At 47.1% G+C, this 16,825-nt stretch overlaps 1 protein-coding gene across 1 annotated transcript in view; it reads left to right on the forward strand.

The window, feature by feature from the left end:
- Nucleotides 1-16,825, forward strand: part of LOC144139656 (adenylate cyclase type 10-like) — a 74,704-nt gene that overhangs the window by 20,303 nt on the left and 37,576 nt on the right. Inside the window, exons 11-13 of the mRNA XM_077671949.1 lie at nucleotides 3,741-3,944; nucleotides 9,652-9,841; nucleotides 12,084-12,191. Coding sequence (XP_077528075.1) covers nucleotides 3,741-3,944; nucleotides 9,652-9,841; nucleotides 12,084-12,191 — 502 coding nt within the window. The remainder of the gene's footprint in view (nucleotides 1-3,740; nucleotides 3,945-9,651; nucleotides 9,842-12,083; nucleotides 12,192-16,825) is intronic.

A 16,825-nucleotide genomic window follows, 5' to 3' on the forward strand; every position in this document is an offset into this window, starting at 1 on the left:
CGCGGCGGGGCGTGGCATATCGACACGTTTAATTAACGTCCTCCATCGCACCGGAAGTGCCTCACTTGTACATATCTTGGAACGGAATATCGTTGCTCTTTTAAGCAAGTGCCTCAGAGATCTAGGCGGCATTCCCGTGCCGTCACTAAGAGCGGGCGACCGTTCCATGCGCACGCACCAACTGAGATGTCCGGCATCCCTGGCCTGCACAAAACGAATGCACGAGCAATACCGCAAACAGTGGATGCTGCTCCGTACTAAAGGGCAGCATCCACTGCCATTAAACTACATTCTCTTCTCTTCTCTCCGCACTAAGCGACGTATTAGGTTGTGGTTAGAGCCTATGACAGTTGCCACCGCATCGCGGTTGTTTTTGTACGTTGCTTCGTCGGTGGTGACTGTGTCGGCGTCTTGGAGATTTCTTTATAGAAATGCTATTTATGCTTTTCTTCTTCCTACACTCAGCACTCACAGCAGTCTGGGCACTATACCCGGTCCCTCACAAAGAGCTAATCGCAATAGAATCCACCTCCTGGAGACAGATACAAACACCCAAACCACCGCAGGCATAGCCTCACGTATCCTGGAAAATACTGCTCAGATTGTCTAACCTGCCGCAACACTCCCACACTCTACCGCAGCACCTGCGAGTGCAAAAGCAGTTGGCGGGCAGACACAACACCAGAGAAAAAAAAAAGAGCAGGTTGACCAGACGGCTCGAGCCAGCTCGAGCCGTCTGGTCAACCTGGCCCGGGAGAAGGCCAGACTCAGTGGAGTCCTGGACTAGGGACCCCCCATCGGCGACACCAGAAGTTATGCGCTGCAATAACTATTTTTTCATTCTTTCCGCACTAAGATCTATGGGTCAGGGTTAAAAGGTGTCTGAACCCGCCAGGGATTACTTGTGGAGCACAACCGTACAACTGGGCCCATTTCTGCATGCCCGTGCATTAGCGTTGCTTTCAGAGCGCCTGCCTCAGCGATGTGCCCAAAGGGGGCGCCAGGTCATAAGACCTGTTGGAAGGTTGATAAGGTAGACGAAACGGAGGTATGAATTGAGACAAGGGGAGTCCAGAACGACTAATTTGAAACCTAACCGCTTTGAAAGGAAAAAGATACGTTTGGCTGTGTCAGTCATGGTTTATCGTACGAAACCACGTCATCTTCAACCAAATTAGCCTTTCTGGGCACCAAGGTAGACATCGCTAGGCCGATATTTGATAGGTTGATAACAGAATTCTTTGCGGCCGCAATGTCTGTGTTAAACTACTTTATTTCATCTTGATCAGGCGGCTTCACTTCAACGCTCAGCACAGAAAAGCCAGCTCACAAAAATCATGCTGGCGCAAAGTTCCTGAAAGTGGGCTTACTCATACAAAAATGCAGTGCCTTGAAGACTTCTTCAGGGAAAATATAGAGTCATTAAAATTAAGACACCTAAGACTGCTTACCTCTGAGAATTCGGTTCGCAAAAACATGATGTAGCCTTACAGTTTGTAGACAGCCCTCTCCTTAGGCCGTATATATTAAATGGTAAAGCTTGGTTATGTTTGGTGACTAGCTTTATAACGTTATTATAATAATTGTCGAACACAAAAGATAGCTAGATAGGTCCGATATTCCAGAAACAGAGGCTTTCCCGGCTTTAATGTGAATGCAATGCTAGCGCCTAAACTCTCCTTCATCGCACATAAGACGGCGATTATCTGATTAGGACGTCTGACACTGCCCGCTATAAAGCTTCCATCGTATGGTACTTTACAGGGATCCAACGTTTCCCCGTTCCTTTATGACCTAGCAGAGGCATGTACACCAAACACCCTGTATTACACACCGGAATTTTGTACACATTCCCGCGGGCGACATTGCGTTCTGGGTTAATCGAGGCGGTGATGCACTCCCAGAAGCCACCCTACAGGCAGGAGCAAAGGTCTTTAGGGTAAGAGGCGGCTCCTTCAGAGTAAGAGGATTCTTCCTTAGCCTAATCAGACCTGCTACTCCCCCTACCCAAGGAATCCAGACCATAACGAACCTCCTCCATCACGACATAGCCTGGGTGGGGAACACCCGTACTACGTGTAATGGCATGAAAAAAAGCTGAACATACATCCACTGCAGCAAGATCGACGCAACGCGGCGTACATAAGGTAATAATTTGCTTCTGCAATGACATATCATAGGGCTTCTTGGGCGAATTGTAGCACGTCGTCAAAGACTTAAAGAACAAGATCGGCTTAATTTGATCATAAGTCGGATGACATATGCGCTCCACTACATCAGCCTTATGAAGAGAGAAATTCGGAAAGTGGATTAGGAAAGCTTATCGAGCCGCGGTACAGACTGAAGAGTGAAAGCATGTTCCACGCGGCTAGGGAACTTAGAGAGGGACATCGCACAGCACAACTTGGCCGCCTTACGGGGAGTGCAGCCGGCAGAGACCTCCTGGACCACCGACGTGTTGGCTTGCCTACAAGATCCCGAGCCGCAATCATCCATCGGAACGTTGACGGGAGAGGACACCATTTTACTGTCCTACCTCGCGACACGCATTCGCCATATCGGGCTGGGAAATGGGTGTAACATGCCACTGAATTCATTGCGCTGAAACACTTATTGAAACCAAGTGCTCTGTACGTCGATTCATCGGAACACCGTCACGCGGACGCTTTTGCCTTGTCGGTTCATTCCCACCAACTCTCCCCCACTCACGGCCCTCCCCGTTCAAACCAGTCACCCTCAAGGGGCCGAAAATGTGAAGAAAGCACCTGCACTCACTCATAGTCCAACCCGCGATTGTTATTCGCAGAATCGAAGACAGCCTTGTTAGCCTGTACCAGACTTCAGATCTCCTCTCGGGCCATCATATACCTTGAATCACCGACTGAACCTGATAATCGGTATGGCTCCTATCACACAAGGAGATGGAGGAAGTGAAGTGGCACACACTGTAGCCCGAGTTATCGTCTCCCGGGCCTGGAATGCCAGCGCTGCTTCCACTGGGGCCACATAAGCTCGTGACAGTCTTTTCACGCGCACAGACATCACAAAAGTTTGCTCCTCTCCCCTCGGCAAATGACCCCCTTTTATCCCTATCGGTGGAAGAACGCCTTCAGCGACAACCCTAAACGGAATCCCTTTCTTTTATATCCCTACTGCACGCCAACCACCAACAACGCTCTGCAAGCACTGTGGAGAATGGCCACAGTATAACATCATTTTTGATGCTCCAAATTTGGCCCCTTACCTCTCATCAATCACCTCCCTCGACCAGTGGGAAACAGCGCAAGGTTGCTGAGACTTGAATCTCCGGAGTGAGCTCACGGGTCCGGTGGCCACTGTGACCGAAATACTATGGTCTTCGACCACCACGCTGCCCTATACACCTTTGCTTTATAAACTTTTATCTCTCTCTCTGCTTTGATTCAGCGCTTGAGACGGCAATGTGTAGCGCGTCGTTAACCGGTTCCTTTGCGGCACTGCCACCCGGACGCAAAGGGCCCTCCCTGGCGCCGGCATAGACCTTCCGTCCTAGCAAAATGAAATCAACGCTACCTTGAAGTGTTTATCATTGGCTTCCCATCCATATTCGTCTAGACCACGTTCATGGTATCTTCACATAAGGATGCAGTGGGAGCATGGAGAGTGAGGAAGGAGTGAGAGACACCTTTTTCTGCCATCGTGGTCGAAGTGTCACGTGACCATTGCTTTGCCTCCGCGTGCCCTGTCCTTGCCACCCGCAGGGAGGTGATCGACGAGGTGGCCAAGTTCACGGAGCCGGCGCTGGGCATGGTGCACGAGAAGGAGGTGGCCGACTCCTTCCTGTCCGACTTCCTGGTCCGCCGCCGCATCGCCAAGCACATCCTGCTGCTGCGAGGGGAGGCGGGCTGCGGCAAGAGCCACCTGCTGCACTGGGTCCTCAAGAGGGCCATCACCAAGGGCTACAAGTGAGTGTATATCAATAGGGGGGGGGGGGGGCGCTCTTATGAAGTCGCCACTAGAACTACTAAATAAGGTACGCTTGAGTAACGACACTGACGCACGGCGGCAGCCATTTTAGTGCCTCACGCCAGGGTGACCAGCTTTATGCGCCTTATTGCGGCTGACGTTGACGGGCGTAATCGGTCCGGCCTCCGCTTGGCAACCATGACAGCTGTGTTTACTTTTTGAAGATTTAAAGACACCGCGACGGTGCGACAGGGGCATGCTCGTTTACGCCATCGTAGCTTATTTAGTTGCTCTAGGTTACGCTAGAGCCACTGATTGGGCTACGTTTTTAAAGTGGGTATAGGTTACGCCAGGCCACTGTCGTTTTTTCCCCGGGGGAAGCGATTCCGGCGTTTTCCACCTTTCCGCCGGTTGAAGCAGCCGAGTTCAGAGCAGCACGGCATCGCTACTGTGTCTGGGGGCTTAAAAACTCACTCTCGGCGTGTCATACAGCTTCGCATTGCTCCGAAAATCACGACTTATCGAAGAGCGCGCGCGCGGTAACACAGAGGCACCAAAATGTCAGCGCCCATGGGTAGTCCGGGGTAAGCAAATGTCACGTGACGCGGTTCGGCCAATGGCCGCTGTCGGCGGCATAGAACAATGACATAAGAGTGCCGATACTATAAAACCTGATCTAGTGACTCTAGTCGCCACTAGCAGGTGTTCAATCGCAGCACCTAGGAGCTGGTTCATGGCTTGCGTCTCATCTCACGGCAGCCGTGAGAATTACCTCCGCGGAATTCTCACGGCAGTTTTCACAAAAGCTGGCTGGCCTAACATTTGCTGAATAATATTACGCCCCAACGTAACCTAACGTAACATAACCTCACCGAACCTAACTTAACCTAACCGAACGCGTCATAACCTACCCAAATCCAGCACAACTGCAACAAACCTAATCTAACCCAGCACAACGACACAGAACACAACCTATATTAAACGCAATTCAACCCATTCTAGAAGTCCTGCGCGTCGATCTCTTGATATTGTAAAAACCAGCATTAACAAAATCACGATGACTGAAAAATTCCAAAAGCTAAAAAAAAAAAACATCGCAATGTCCGACTCGAACCTGAGCTTTCTCGTTTAAAACCAAGTACAATACCACAGGGGCAGCTGCAAACTCGGCTTCTGAAGGACTATTTATCTCGTATAATCTCCGGGTAGCGTCCTAAGCCAATGAGAGGCGACTGCCGTGAGAAATTTCTGACGGTAATTCTCGCGGTTGCCGTGATAATAGACCCATTATGCAGGATTGGCGATGCCGTGATCCAGCGAGCACACGGAAGGATGGGAGATATTGCCGCGAACCATGCATTTGGTTTGTTTATTTATGGATTGTTTTTACTTCCCGGCTGCGCCCGGCTGTTTTGTCTGTGTCCCAAGCGAAGCGCATGTTCCAATCTTTACTTTTATGCCGCACGGGTTATCTCATTCGGATAAGGAGAGCGTTTCGCCCTAACGTCACTGGCCTGGAATAATCTTGTTTGATCTGCAATGTTCTGGATGTAAATCGACGGTTCGAGAAGCACTTGCGGCGAAAGATAAAAGCCTGCAGAGCAGACGCCGCGGTATTCGACTCACCGACGCTCGCATGCGTACGTCACTTTGTTGACTGCTGCTTCGCCGCCTGTGTATTCTTTGAGGGGAGCACAAGTTCGCTTAAATAAACTTGTTTTCCTTGAAGACAACTGCATCGTCTTTGTCTACGTGACAATATCTGTAACGGGGAGCGCACCGAAGAATGAATGACTTTCACCTTCACTTTCAACTTTATTGAGCATTTCATACATACAAATACAAGGACAAACACAAAAACCTGCAAGACTGCAGCCCGACGCGGTGCTTGCCCCTTACGGCTATTGTCATGGCAGAGCAGGAACAGGAGTTCAGAACATGCGCACAAGGAACAGTTCTGAGAAAATAAATCTCACCTTAACAAGTCGATATTACATTCAAACATAATAGAAACCATTAAAAGGCGCTATAGCTCAGATTTTATAAAAGAAACTTAACAAATGATTACATGCATACATAAATACATGCATACATACATACATACATACATACATACATACATACATACATACATACATACATACATACATACATGCATGCATACATACATACATACATACATACATACATACATGCATGCATACATACATGCATACATACATACCTGCATACATACATACATACATGCATACATACATGCATACATACATACATACATACATGCATGCATACATACATGCATGCATGCATACATACATACATACACACACACATACATACATACACACATACATACATACATACATACATGCATACATACATGCATACATACATACATGCATACATACATACATACATACATGCATGCATACATACATACATACATGCATACATACATACATACATACATACATACATACATACATACATGCATGCATACATACATGCATGCATGCATACATACATGCATGCATGCATGCATACATACATACATACATACATACATGCATGCATACATACATGCATGCATGCATACATACATACATACACACACACATACATACATACACACATACATACATACATACATACATACATGCATACATACATGCATACATACATACATGCATACATACATACATACATACATACATGCATGCATGCATACATACATACATGCATACATACATACATACATACATACATACATACATACATACATACATACATACATACATACATGCATGCATACATACATGCATGCATGCATGCATGCATACATACATACATACATGCATACATACACACATACATACACACACATACATACATACACACATACATACATACATGCATGCATACATACATGCATACATACATGCATGCATGCATGCATACATACATGCATGCATGCATGCATACATGCATACATGCATACATACATACATACATGCATACATACATACATACACATACACACATACATACATATAAAGGTTACAAAACAAAACAGGGTATACAGGTACACAAAAAGAAAAAAAATAATGGATACGTACGGAACCTGTGTACACGCACAAAAGAAGGTTAGAAGAATACCCATGTTATATACAGGTATATGCATACACACATACTGCTCTACATAAGTATCCACATAAATACATTCGCACAATATTGGCAAAAGCAGCGTTCGGTACTTTTGTGGTCATTCCGTCTGGTTATTTGTGGTTATTCTGTATTCACTGAGCGCTGGACCCATGGTTTCGCTGCATAGGAAGGTTCGGAGGGTTGAGTTGATATGGTAGCACGGACTGGGGTAAGGCGGTACAATGCTACGAAGGAAAGGTCTGTGACATGTCAGCGCGTGAGCACCGCTGAACCAGTGGCTTCGGGTGGTCCAGAAACAAGTCGGTTCAATGCGGCGCTTCAGAAGCGGTTGCTGAACGCCTCGTCGTAATTTTAACTAATTTCTTTTGGTTCCAGATTGATTTGGAGTCATATATAATCATAATATAACGCAGTACACCCACAGTTACATGTATCAAGAGCTGCTCTCGAATTTCGCATTATCCAAGAACATAATTGTCCATCATTAAGTTTTTTTTTTCGTATATGTAGTTGCGAGTATTGGCACTGTTAGCGCGTGTAATGTACTATTACAAAATTGCCCCCATCTCACCGCGAGGGAACCCTGGTGTGATGCGGCGCATGGATACGCGAAATGAGAGAGTACACGTGTTTTAGCGACCACCCCCCAGCTCTTTATTACATTTAAGAATGATGACTTTATGGTCAGTAAAGTGCACAGTGAGCGGTTGCCGCAGCAGTGGTCGAATCTTAGTTTCATCGTCGATGTTCGAGAAGAACGAGAGCGAGCGCTGACTGAACCGCCGCGGAGCGATACCCGCTTTATATTCACAGCGCTTGAAGGAGAGCAGACCGCGGGAGAGAGTCGCGCATGCGCGCACATGCGCACCGGAGCAGCTGTTAACGCAGCGTTAACGCAGCGAAGCGCGCGCCAACCAAGCGCGCTAGCTGTCGTTATGCTATATAATGCACCGGAGTGAGAGTGTTGCGCACAGCTGTGGGAAAGACGAACGGAGGCGAGTCGCGCATGCGCAGGGGGCGTGCGGACGGACGCCGATGACGCAGGAGGGACACGCCTCAGAGCAAGAGATGCGCCGCATCTAAAAAATCTGAAAGGGAACACAGGAACGCGTAGAGAACACCCTCAGACCTAGAGTTCCTGTATATAGCTCCCGCAGGGAGCTAAGATAGAGTGAACTAGTTCACTCTAGCTAAGAGTTCCGCGACCGACCGCCATCTTTGTTATCCATATTGCTGCGGGAAAGCCGCCCGTCGCGAGTGAAGGAGCCTCGCCGCCACGCTTCCGACGGCGGCCGACGCGCGGTGGGGGCGCTTCGGTCGGCGGCGCCTTACGGCGGCTACGCTGGATTCCTGGGCGGGGCGCGGTGCCGCCCGCGTCGGTGGCTGCGGCGCAGCCGTAGTGGGGGCTTCTCTGCGCGGCATGGATAACCGGAGTGTCGCAATCACGGCGGCGCGTGGAAAAGGGTCGCGCAACTCTTAGCTCCCTGTGGGAGCTATATACAGGAACTCTACTCAGACCCAGCTATGAGTGACACGCAGCGGCCTCCGTCGGAAACAAAGTGGAAGGGGGACGCTGTTCTAACTGTTCCCATTCCCGCCGTGAGTCTTATCAGCAGTTAGACTATACCATATTATCAGCGAAATGACGTAATCGGCTGATTTTTAGAAATGCCAGCGTGGTAGGAGTGTCAACAGTTAGTGGAAGAGCGCCCTCTTTTTCCCCTTCGTTTTTCATGGCGCCATACGCGTATCGCTCCGAGTTTGTTTCGAGGCTGTTCGCCACGCGTTCCTGTCTGTTCGCCACGCGCGTTCCTGTGTTTCCTTTCATATTGTGACGTGGCAACGAAGGTGATATATTTACAGATAGTAATTACAATAAAAATTAGCAGTGGCTTAGCTCGACTATACCATGATGTACGTAGCGTGAGCTAAGGTTCAGCTGGTTATTCTTAGCTTTCCTGGTTTTCTAGGATTAGCTGATTATCATGCTTCTGCTGCTAAAACAATTTACAATCCAACCCAATCCAATCCAATCCAATCGCGGCGGTGGGGGCGGCTCCGGTAAGGTGGCTAGAATTCTAGCCACCTTAGCTCCGGTGCGCCAGCTGTGCGCCGTGAGACGTCACTGCTCCTCGCGCGTGCGCAGCACGGCTCTTCAGGAGTCACGTGAAACTGCTCAACCGCGGCCAGTGTAGCCCACGCTACAAGAAACGGGATAGTAAACGGGATATTGCTCAAAATAGTACGTCTATTTAAACTTTGTATTTAGCGGGGTGTATTGGGACAATGTAGTACATCGAATGGCATGCCTAAATGTGTATTGGGACAATGTAGTACATCGAATGGCATGCCTAAATGTTCTCAGTTACATTGAATGCACTAGCAAAAACTCCCGTGTGTACGAGATTTCGGCCCACGTTAAAGATCCCCAGGTGATCAAAATTAATCCGGAGCCCTCCACTACTCTGGGGGCCTCATTGCCTGCGTTGCGTCGGCGCGTTAAACCTCACAATTATACTGAATGCACTTCCTCCTTCACAGGATGGGGTCGTGCCATTCTGGCGTGCGCACGATGCGTAGTCCATTTAGCTCGGTGTGTTCCCTGCTGAGCCGGTTGCTGGAGAGCCACGGCCTGAACCCGAACCAGGAAGCCAACACCATCCTCGAGGACATGCTGGGACCGGAGTCCTCGACTCCGCTGATTATCACCAAAGGCTTCATCCGACTCAAGGTACATCGGAGACGCAACCAAGAGTAGCCATCTTGAATTTTGACTCGAAGGAATCAGAGGAAATTATAAAACCCTGGTACAGAGGTATGACCGTGTGACCGAGAGAGACGTCACTTTCAGAAATAATGGCGACGATTACGACACGCTCGTTACGCGATTTGTTCAAAATTTGTTGAGTTCACTTTCAAAGCGAGCAAATTCCCTTGACTGGATGGTTATGAACAGTCTCGGTGATTTTTTCAAACTTGTTTTAGTAATTACGGTATTATAGTCCCTCACATTCTCCCCAATGGCTTGAAGCAAGCCTGTGTGACTCAAATGAATGGTAGTTTTTAAATGTCGAAAACTACAGGTTTATGTTCATACATCCAAGAATCGCCTTACTGTTGAAAAAAATACGGTCATTTTGTCATGCTGTACTTTGTTCAATCCAATATTTTCCCTCGAGTAATTTTAAAGTCGTCTATAAACTAGGACCTCTAAGGTGTTTTAAGTAAACCATGTGCTAATTTTCGCAATTGAATACAAATAAATCACTCCTGATGCGTTCTTGGGCCTTTGTATGGTGTTCAATACTGTAAACCATTTTATGACTTAATGGATTCCTTGAGTATTTCGTTAATCATTCATGTAATCGATCGTACGCTCCTATTTTTGTAAACCTCGGGCGTTCATTCCTTTTTTAGAACGGTGTACCCCTGGGTTCTGTATTATCACCACTGATATTTAACATGATCTTTATCTTAGCTACTTTCACATTCGAGTATTTGGATACGCAGACAATGCCGTCCTGGTAGGTTGGTGCTCCAGTTATTGTCAAGCGATTAGCAACCTCCAAACATACTCACGTAATCAAGTGGTACCACAACATATCCAAAGTTAACAATTAGCGCGTTTTCTTTTGTTTAAACCTATTGCAGTGCAACATTTTGTATTGCCATCACTCACCCTTAACAGTTGCAGTTGTCATTCTCTCCGTAATGTAATATCGGTTAAAGTATCTCGGTCTTTGTCAACGAAATGTCCTCACTACTCAACTACACACATGTTTCCGATTTATTGCACTTATTGAAATTGTTATGACTGTTTGAAGTGTATAAACGAATAGTGCGTTTTTTGCCTATGGATGTTGCGGATGTTGCGGATGGATGAACTGCTTGTTGTTTTTTGGGTTCTCTGTTTCGCGTGGTAATGTCGACTGTACGTTCGAAAGTATCCAAAAATCAAATTGACGGAAATCCGCAGTGGCATACCTCTGTTTTCATATCTACTGATGTCTAATTTTGAGCTGTTGTATAAAGAAAGTGTTGTATTAAAATACTTATAGAGGAAACAGCTATGTGGTGCTTATGATCCTGTTCGGGAATTTTGGCCTCGACATCAATTTATTGCACTCCGAGTTAGCACTCAATGTGGAACGTGTACATGGTCGCAAGTACTATGTGCTGAAAATTTGTGAGATTAAATGTCCGATGGTTTATTTTTGCTTAATGGTCAAAGAACTGTCAAAAGAAAGCTGTACGAGTAGCATTTTGACTTATTAGTTCATTACCTGTCGATGCAATGCGCATGGGCCCTGAAATGTGCTTATTCAGATGTAAGTAGTCTATACCTAATGTTATTTGTCCAGTGCCCTACCTTACACCTTGCACTGTACCAGCAATCTGTCACTTGGATTATGCTGACCTCAAAATTCTTTGCATTTTGCTTCAATAAACATTAACGTTTATAATAAGGCACTTTAAAACTTATTTTGTTGTGTTATTATGGGCTGAGCGAAAGCAACGTAACTTAATGTAACAATTATTTGGTTCACCGTGGTTCACATACCCCTCACGTACCCCTGGCTCACGTACCCCGACGTCTCGTAAGGCAACGATTGCTATTTGGTTCACGGTGGTTCACGTACCCCTGACGCTTCGTGGCACAATACACCATTACTGTCGTTTCTGTTACCGCTTCATTTTTTGGCATTCGTTGTGGAGAAACTGCACTGGGTTAAGGTCTCTGACAAAAACTAACCCAGTCCCCATCCCAAACCGGGTATTCATAATGAGTGATCCAAGCCTGTTTGTTTTCTTTTGAATTTGCGTTCCTTAATTTTAAATCTACTCGAGCAACGTTCGCTATCTTCCGAAAACCGTTATAGCGACGAGGGTTAAAACGCTTGCTTACAATTCGCTATAACTCCATGGCTGTTCCAACGGCATAATGACACTGTTGACATCATTTACTCGGGCAGAACGCGCCCACGTTGAAGATGGCCACGCAGAACACTACCGGCGCGGACGCCTGGCAGAACAAGAGCGTCGCCCAGGCGAAGGACCATCTCATCATCATCATGGAGCGGGTACGACTAAGAACGAAACGCGCGTTGCTCTTAAACGAGTCATGGAAAGGAAATACTACTTTGTTCAGCATGAACGAACCCGACTTTGGAAGCTCACTACGCTTTATTTTACTCCCAAAAGACGTTTTCCTAACCACAAGAAATATTGACCATCTTTCAAATTTCGCGCCACTGTGACGTAATACGGGCAGGCTCAGGAAGGCGGCCGCCAACCGCACAAACAAGATTCTGTGAAGTCATATGAAAATCGCTTGAAAAAGGCGGTGGAGTGGCACTGTTATTGGCGGTGAGATGTTTGAGTGGCGCCCCCTGGCTCTGACGTCGGCTTAGGGACTCGCGCCGCTGTCGTCTGCTACACTCCGCTTGTGAGGGGCAGCAGTGTCTGTGCTAGATATCGCCCGCTTTGTTGCTTTAGTGCATTACAAAGCGTATTTATAGTGATTAAGTTACTTCACCAGCTTCTGACGCATCTGAATAATTTGAAGCTGTATCGTTCACAAGTTTGCAACCCACGAGGAGATAGAGAACAACTTTCTTCAGAGCATCGCGAAGAGCGTGTGTAACTCGTCCTTTCTAGCTTATTCGCGAGTATCAGCACTCAGAGCTCTTCGATAAGTATTTAAAATGCGTAGGCTTCCCTGCAGTATTTTTGAGATGCTCTTATGAAGAATCAACAGTTTAATGCTACGTACCAAGCAGCGGAGCCCTACACGCGCGGACCGCACAGCAGGAAATATAACGACTGTCTTCTATTTCTTTCGTTGCTGTTGTCTTGTATCAGATTAATGTTCCTTGTTTTTTTTTGTGTCCGACCTTTTGATTTTTCTGCACCGTCACCAACTTCTTATTAGGAGGTTTCGGGATGTTTGGGATCCTCACAAAGATACTGTGGATATTTTCTTCAGGTTGTATGGCATACATTCCCACCTTCACAAATTGGCTTTCATTCCGGCTGCGTGCAAGAAGGTGCATATCCGCTGCGTGCTTTGTTTCTTCACATGCAAATACAATGAGAAGGTTTGTGCTACGCCACCGCAATCGCGCCCCAAACAACGTTGTCCACAGTATTCGAAGGCGGCTTGTGTACTTCGAATTTCTATCGTAACCATCGTTATCATAACGAACTGACTCTCAACCCGAACAATGATGACATGATTATGGTATTGAAGGCATGATATACTCGCTAACTAACGGAATATATAGTATACCTGCATATATTACGAGAATCGCAACCGATTAATATTTCCAAGCAACTGTTTACTCCTTTCCAACTGTTCCAGGCGCAAAGAACAAATCCTACTCTACTCGGGGTGGCGTTCTATGAATCGTAGAAAATTACTTTTATCATCTTGTCCTGGACTGAGGACCCGGCCTACTAACCAGCTCGATTTCATTGTTAAATAAAGTTTTCTCCTCCTCCCCCTACTCCTCCCCCTCTTGACTGCAGTTTTCGTATAACGCATATCCGAATATCGGGAAGATATGGCTGTGGAAAATGTAACAAAATATCCCTCCATGTATTAACAAACATAGTGTTATTGTATTTTTAACGTAGGCGTGACTTGTTTTGCTCAATAAACCTCCATACTGGTTAGAATCCCGGTATAAAACCACCACGTGCCTATGCACATAGTGGGTTGGAACTCAAGCTGTAGTTTTTGCGTGGCCCATAGTGCATGTTGGCATACTTTCACGCCATGACAACGTACAGTGATGTAATACAATTCTTTCGAGCGTTAGGCAAGGTTGCAAAAACTGTTTCACCTTACATGTGATTACCGGGAATCGTAACGCCTTCTGCCAAAGCCGGCAGCTTTGAAGGCCTAGAATTTGTTTTGGTCGTCCATTTTCTCTGTTGTTGGTTATTAGCAGCTGAATGTTCCCTTTGTTCGAAAGATGGCTTAATACAGAAGCTGACGCCTAGCTCCTACTCTTCGAGCTCCCCACAGGACCGGCTTCGCGAGGAATGGGGCGACGCCGGCAATGTTTCTTCCGTAGCGGTATCCAAAACTATACTTTAACTCACACCATGAGCTAGTGTATACGATTTTAGGACTATTATTGTGATGCAAAGTTACCCACACGCCAATTCTGGTGCGCAGAAGCATCAGACGTTGACCGAGCGCAAGGAAACAGCAGGGAGAGCGAGCCCGAGTGAAGCAGACGACAAATGCTAGAATCCCTAAGCCGACGTCACGGAGGCGCGCTTCGCAGCGCCTCCCGTGTTCGCGCTCACCGCCAATCGGAACAAAACAGCTTTCCAAAGCAAAACTTTCTAGTTCAACAAGCCAAAGGTTCTTTCGTGGCGTGCGGGACAACAAACTCCCAACGCGGCGGAGGCTGCGACGGAGGGAAGATGGTGGAGGGGGGGCGGAGGGTTTCACTCACGGAGCACACTGTAGATGGTGCAGCGAATTTACCCAACATTCCCCGCGCTGACGTTCCTGCTCACCGGCGTCGGCGTCGGCGGTACGGCTTTGTCGTCTGCTTTAGGACGGTTGTTTTATGCCTGTTTTGGTGCAGCTTCGCGTGCATTGCGCGCTGCCTTCGCATGGCTTGATTAACTTGTTCGACATCACCTCCAGGGTAACCCGGACACCACGGAATGAAATGGTCGTACGGCAAACATACGTTAAGGATTGGTTTGCAGGGCGGGAAAACTAAATGTACAAACCACATAGACATCTGGCCACTAGAGAAACGCTATCTTTTGCGCACTGCTTGCCACGAATGGGACTGTTTTCTAAATTGGCGAATACCAATTCGGTTGTGTTTTAAGAGGTATTACAAAAGGTGAAAGTAGCAACTGGTATTGATAAATAGCGATTATAAAAGTTCCCTCTCAGTTTTCTCGCAATTCTCACTTACTAAACTAGCTAGTTTAAGTCCGTATAAGTGGGAATCACTAAGCTCACATGCCGAATTGTTTCGGTGTCTGCGCTTGTGTCGCGCGGTGGTGTACTAGCCCCAAGCTAACACATCAGGATGGCTACGTTCCGCTGTTTCACCATTCGAAAGACGCTACTCTCCGTTTTCTTTCTCCCAACTCACAGTCGAGCTGCAGCGGCGGCGGGGTCCGCCGCTCTAGCCCGGCCACTTGAATTCAAACCACAATTCAACGCCACTTGAATTCACACACGTGGCTCTACAAAGAGTGAAACCAGAGATTCTTCCAGCCATTACCTGGAATTCGCGGGGGCAGCATCGCGAACGACGCAGCAGCGTCGGCCACGGCCAGGCTAGCTAGAACGGCGGACGCCACCGCTGTAGCTCGAGTGTGAGTCGGGAGAAAGAAAACGGAGAGGAGCGTCTTTCGAATGGTGAAACAGCGGAACCTAGCCATCCTGATGTGCTAGCTTGGGGCTACACCACCACGCGACGCAAGCGCAGACACCGAAACAATTCGGCATGTGAGCTTAGTGATTCCCACTTATACGGACTTAAACTAGCTAGTTTAGTAAGTGAGAATTGCGAGAAAACTGAGAGGGAACTTTTATAATCGCTATTTATCAATACCAGTTGCTACTTTCACCTTTTGTAATATCTCTTAAAACACAACCGAATTGGTATTCGCCAATTTCGAAAACGGAGTGCCATTCGTGGCAAGCAGTGCGCAAAACGTAGCGTTTCTCTAGCAGCCAGATGTCTGTATGTGATTTAACATTTCGTTTTCCCGCCCTGCGAACCTATCCTTAACGTATGTTTGCCGTACGACCACTTCATTCCGTCGGGTCCGGGTTACTCTGGAGGTGCTGTCGAAACAGTAAATCAATCCGTGCGAAGGCAGCGCACCATAAACGCGAAGCTGCACCAAAACAGGCCCAAAACAACAGTCGCTAAAGCAGACGACAAAGCCGTACCGCCGACGCCACCGCAGGCGAGCAGGCGATTCTGCGCAGGGAACGCTGGGTAAATTCGCTGCACCATCTACAGTGTGCTCCGTGAGTAAAACCCTCCCCCCCCCCCCATCCTCCCCTCCGCCGCCGCCTCCGCCGAGTTGGGCGTTTGTTGTCCCGCACGCCACGAAAGAACCGTTGGCTGGTAGAGCTAGAAAGCTTTGCTTTAAAAACACCGGGAAAGTGTTTTATCCTGAAGGAATATTTATTTAAACTTAATCCTGTGTCGTTCTTGTTCGTCGAGCTTAATTCGCCTTCAAATAAAACGTCCAGGCTATGAAAATATATAGAGGAATATTTGACTGAGCTGGAATGCCGTCAATCAAGGAATAGGTATACGGTACGTATGGTTGTCTCGATTGCTATGGTGGATGATAGTTTACAGCACCTTCAGAGGAAGCTCTTTATCTTAGCGTGGAAAATTCGTAAAAGATAGTCAATCTTGCAGTGTATTTGCAGTCCTTGAAATGGTCAACCTAACAAGAAAAAAATACCCTTCAGAATATTGTGTTAAGTTCAAAAACATGCCACAACATAATTTTTGACCTTGCCAAGCTAACTTCAGGATTTTACCTTAACGGCCAGTGATGTTATCTGTTTATACAAACTGGATTATTTACGTTTTGGGAGACTTCCCCACTAAGATATTGGGTGAAGACTCATTTGTGTATAGCTTTACCAAACTACACTGTTAAATATAAATCTTCTGCCGAAGCAAGATTCTAGCGGTGGTGTATT

This window comes from Haemaphysalis longicornis, unplaced genomic scaffold (assembly GCF_048455015.1).
Source record: "Haemaphysalis longicornis isolate Haplotype H1 unplaced genomic scaffold, Haemaphysalis longicornis Haplotype H1 scaffold_5, whole genome shotgun sequence".
NCBI lineage: Eukaryota > Metazoa > Arthropoda > Arachnida > Ixodida > Ixodidae > Haemaphysalis > Haemaphysalis longicornis.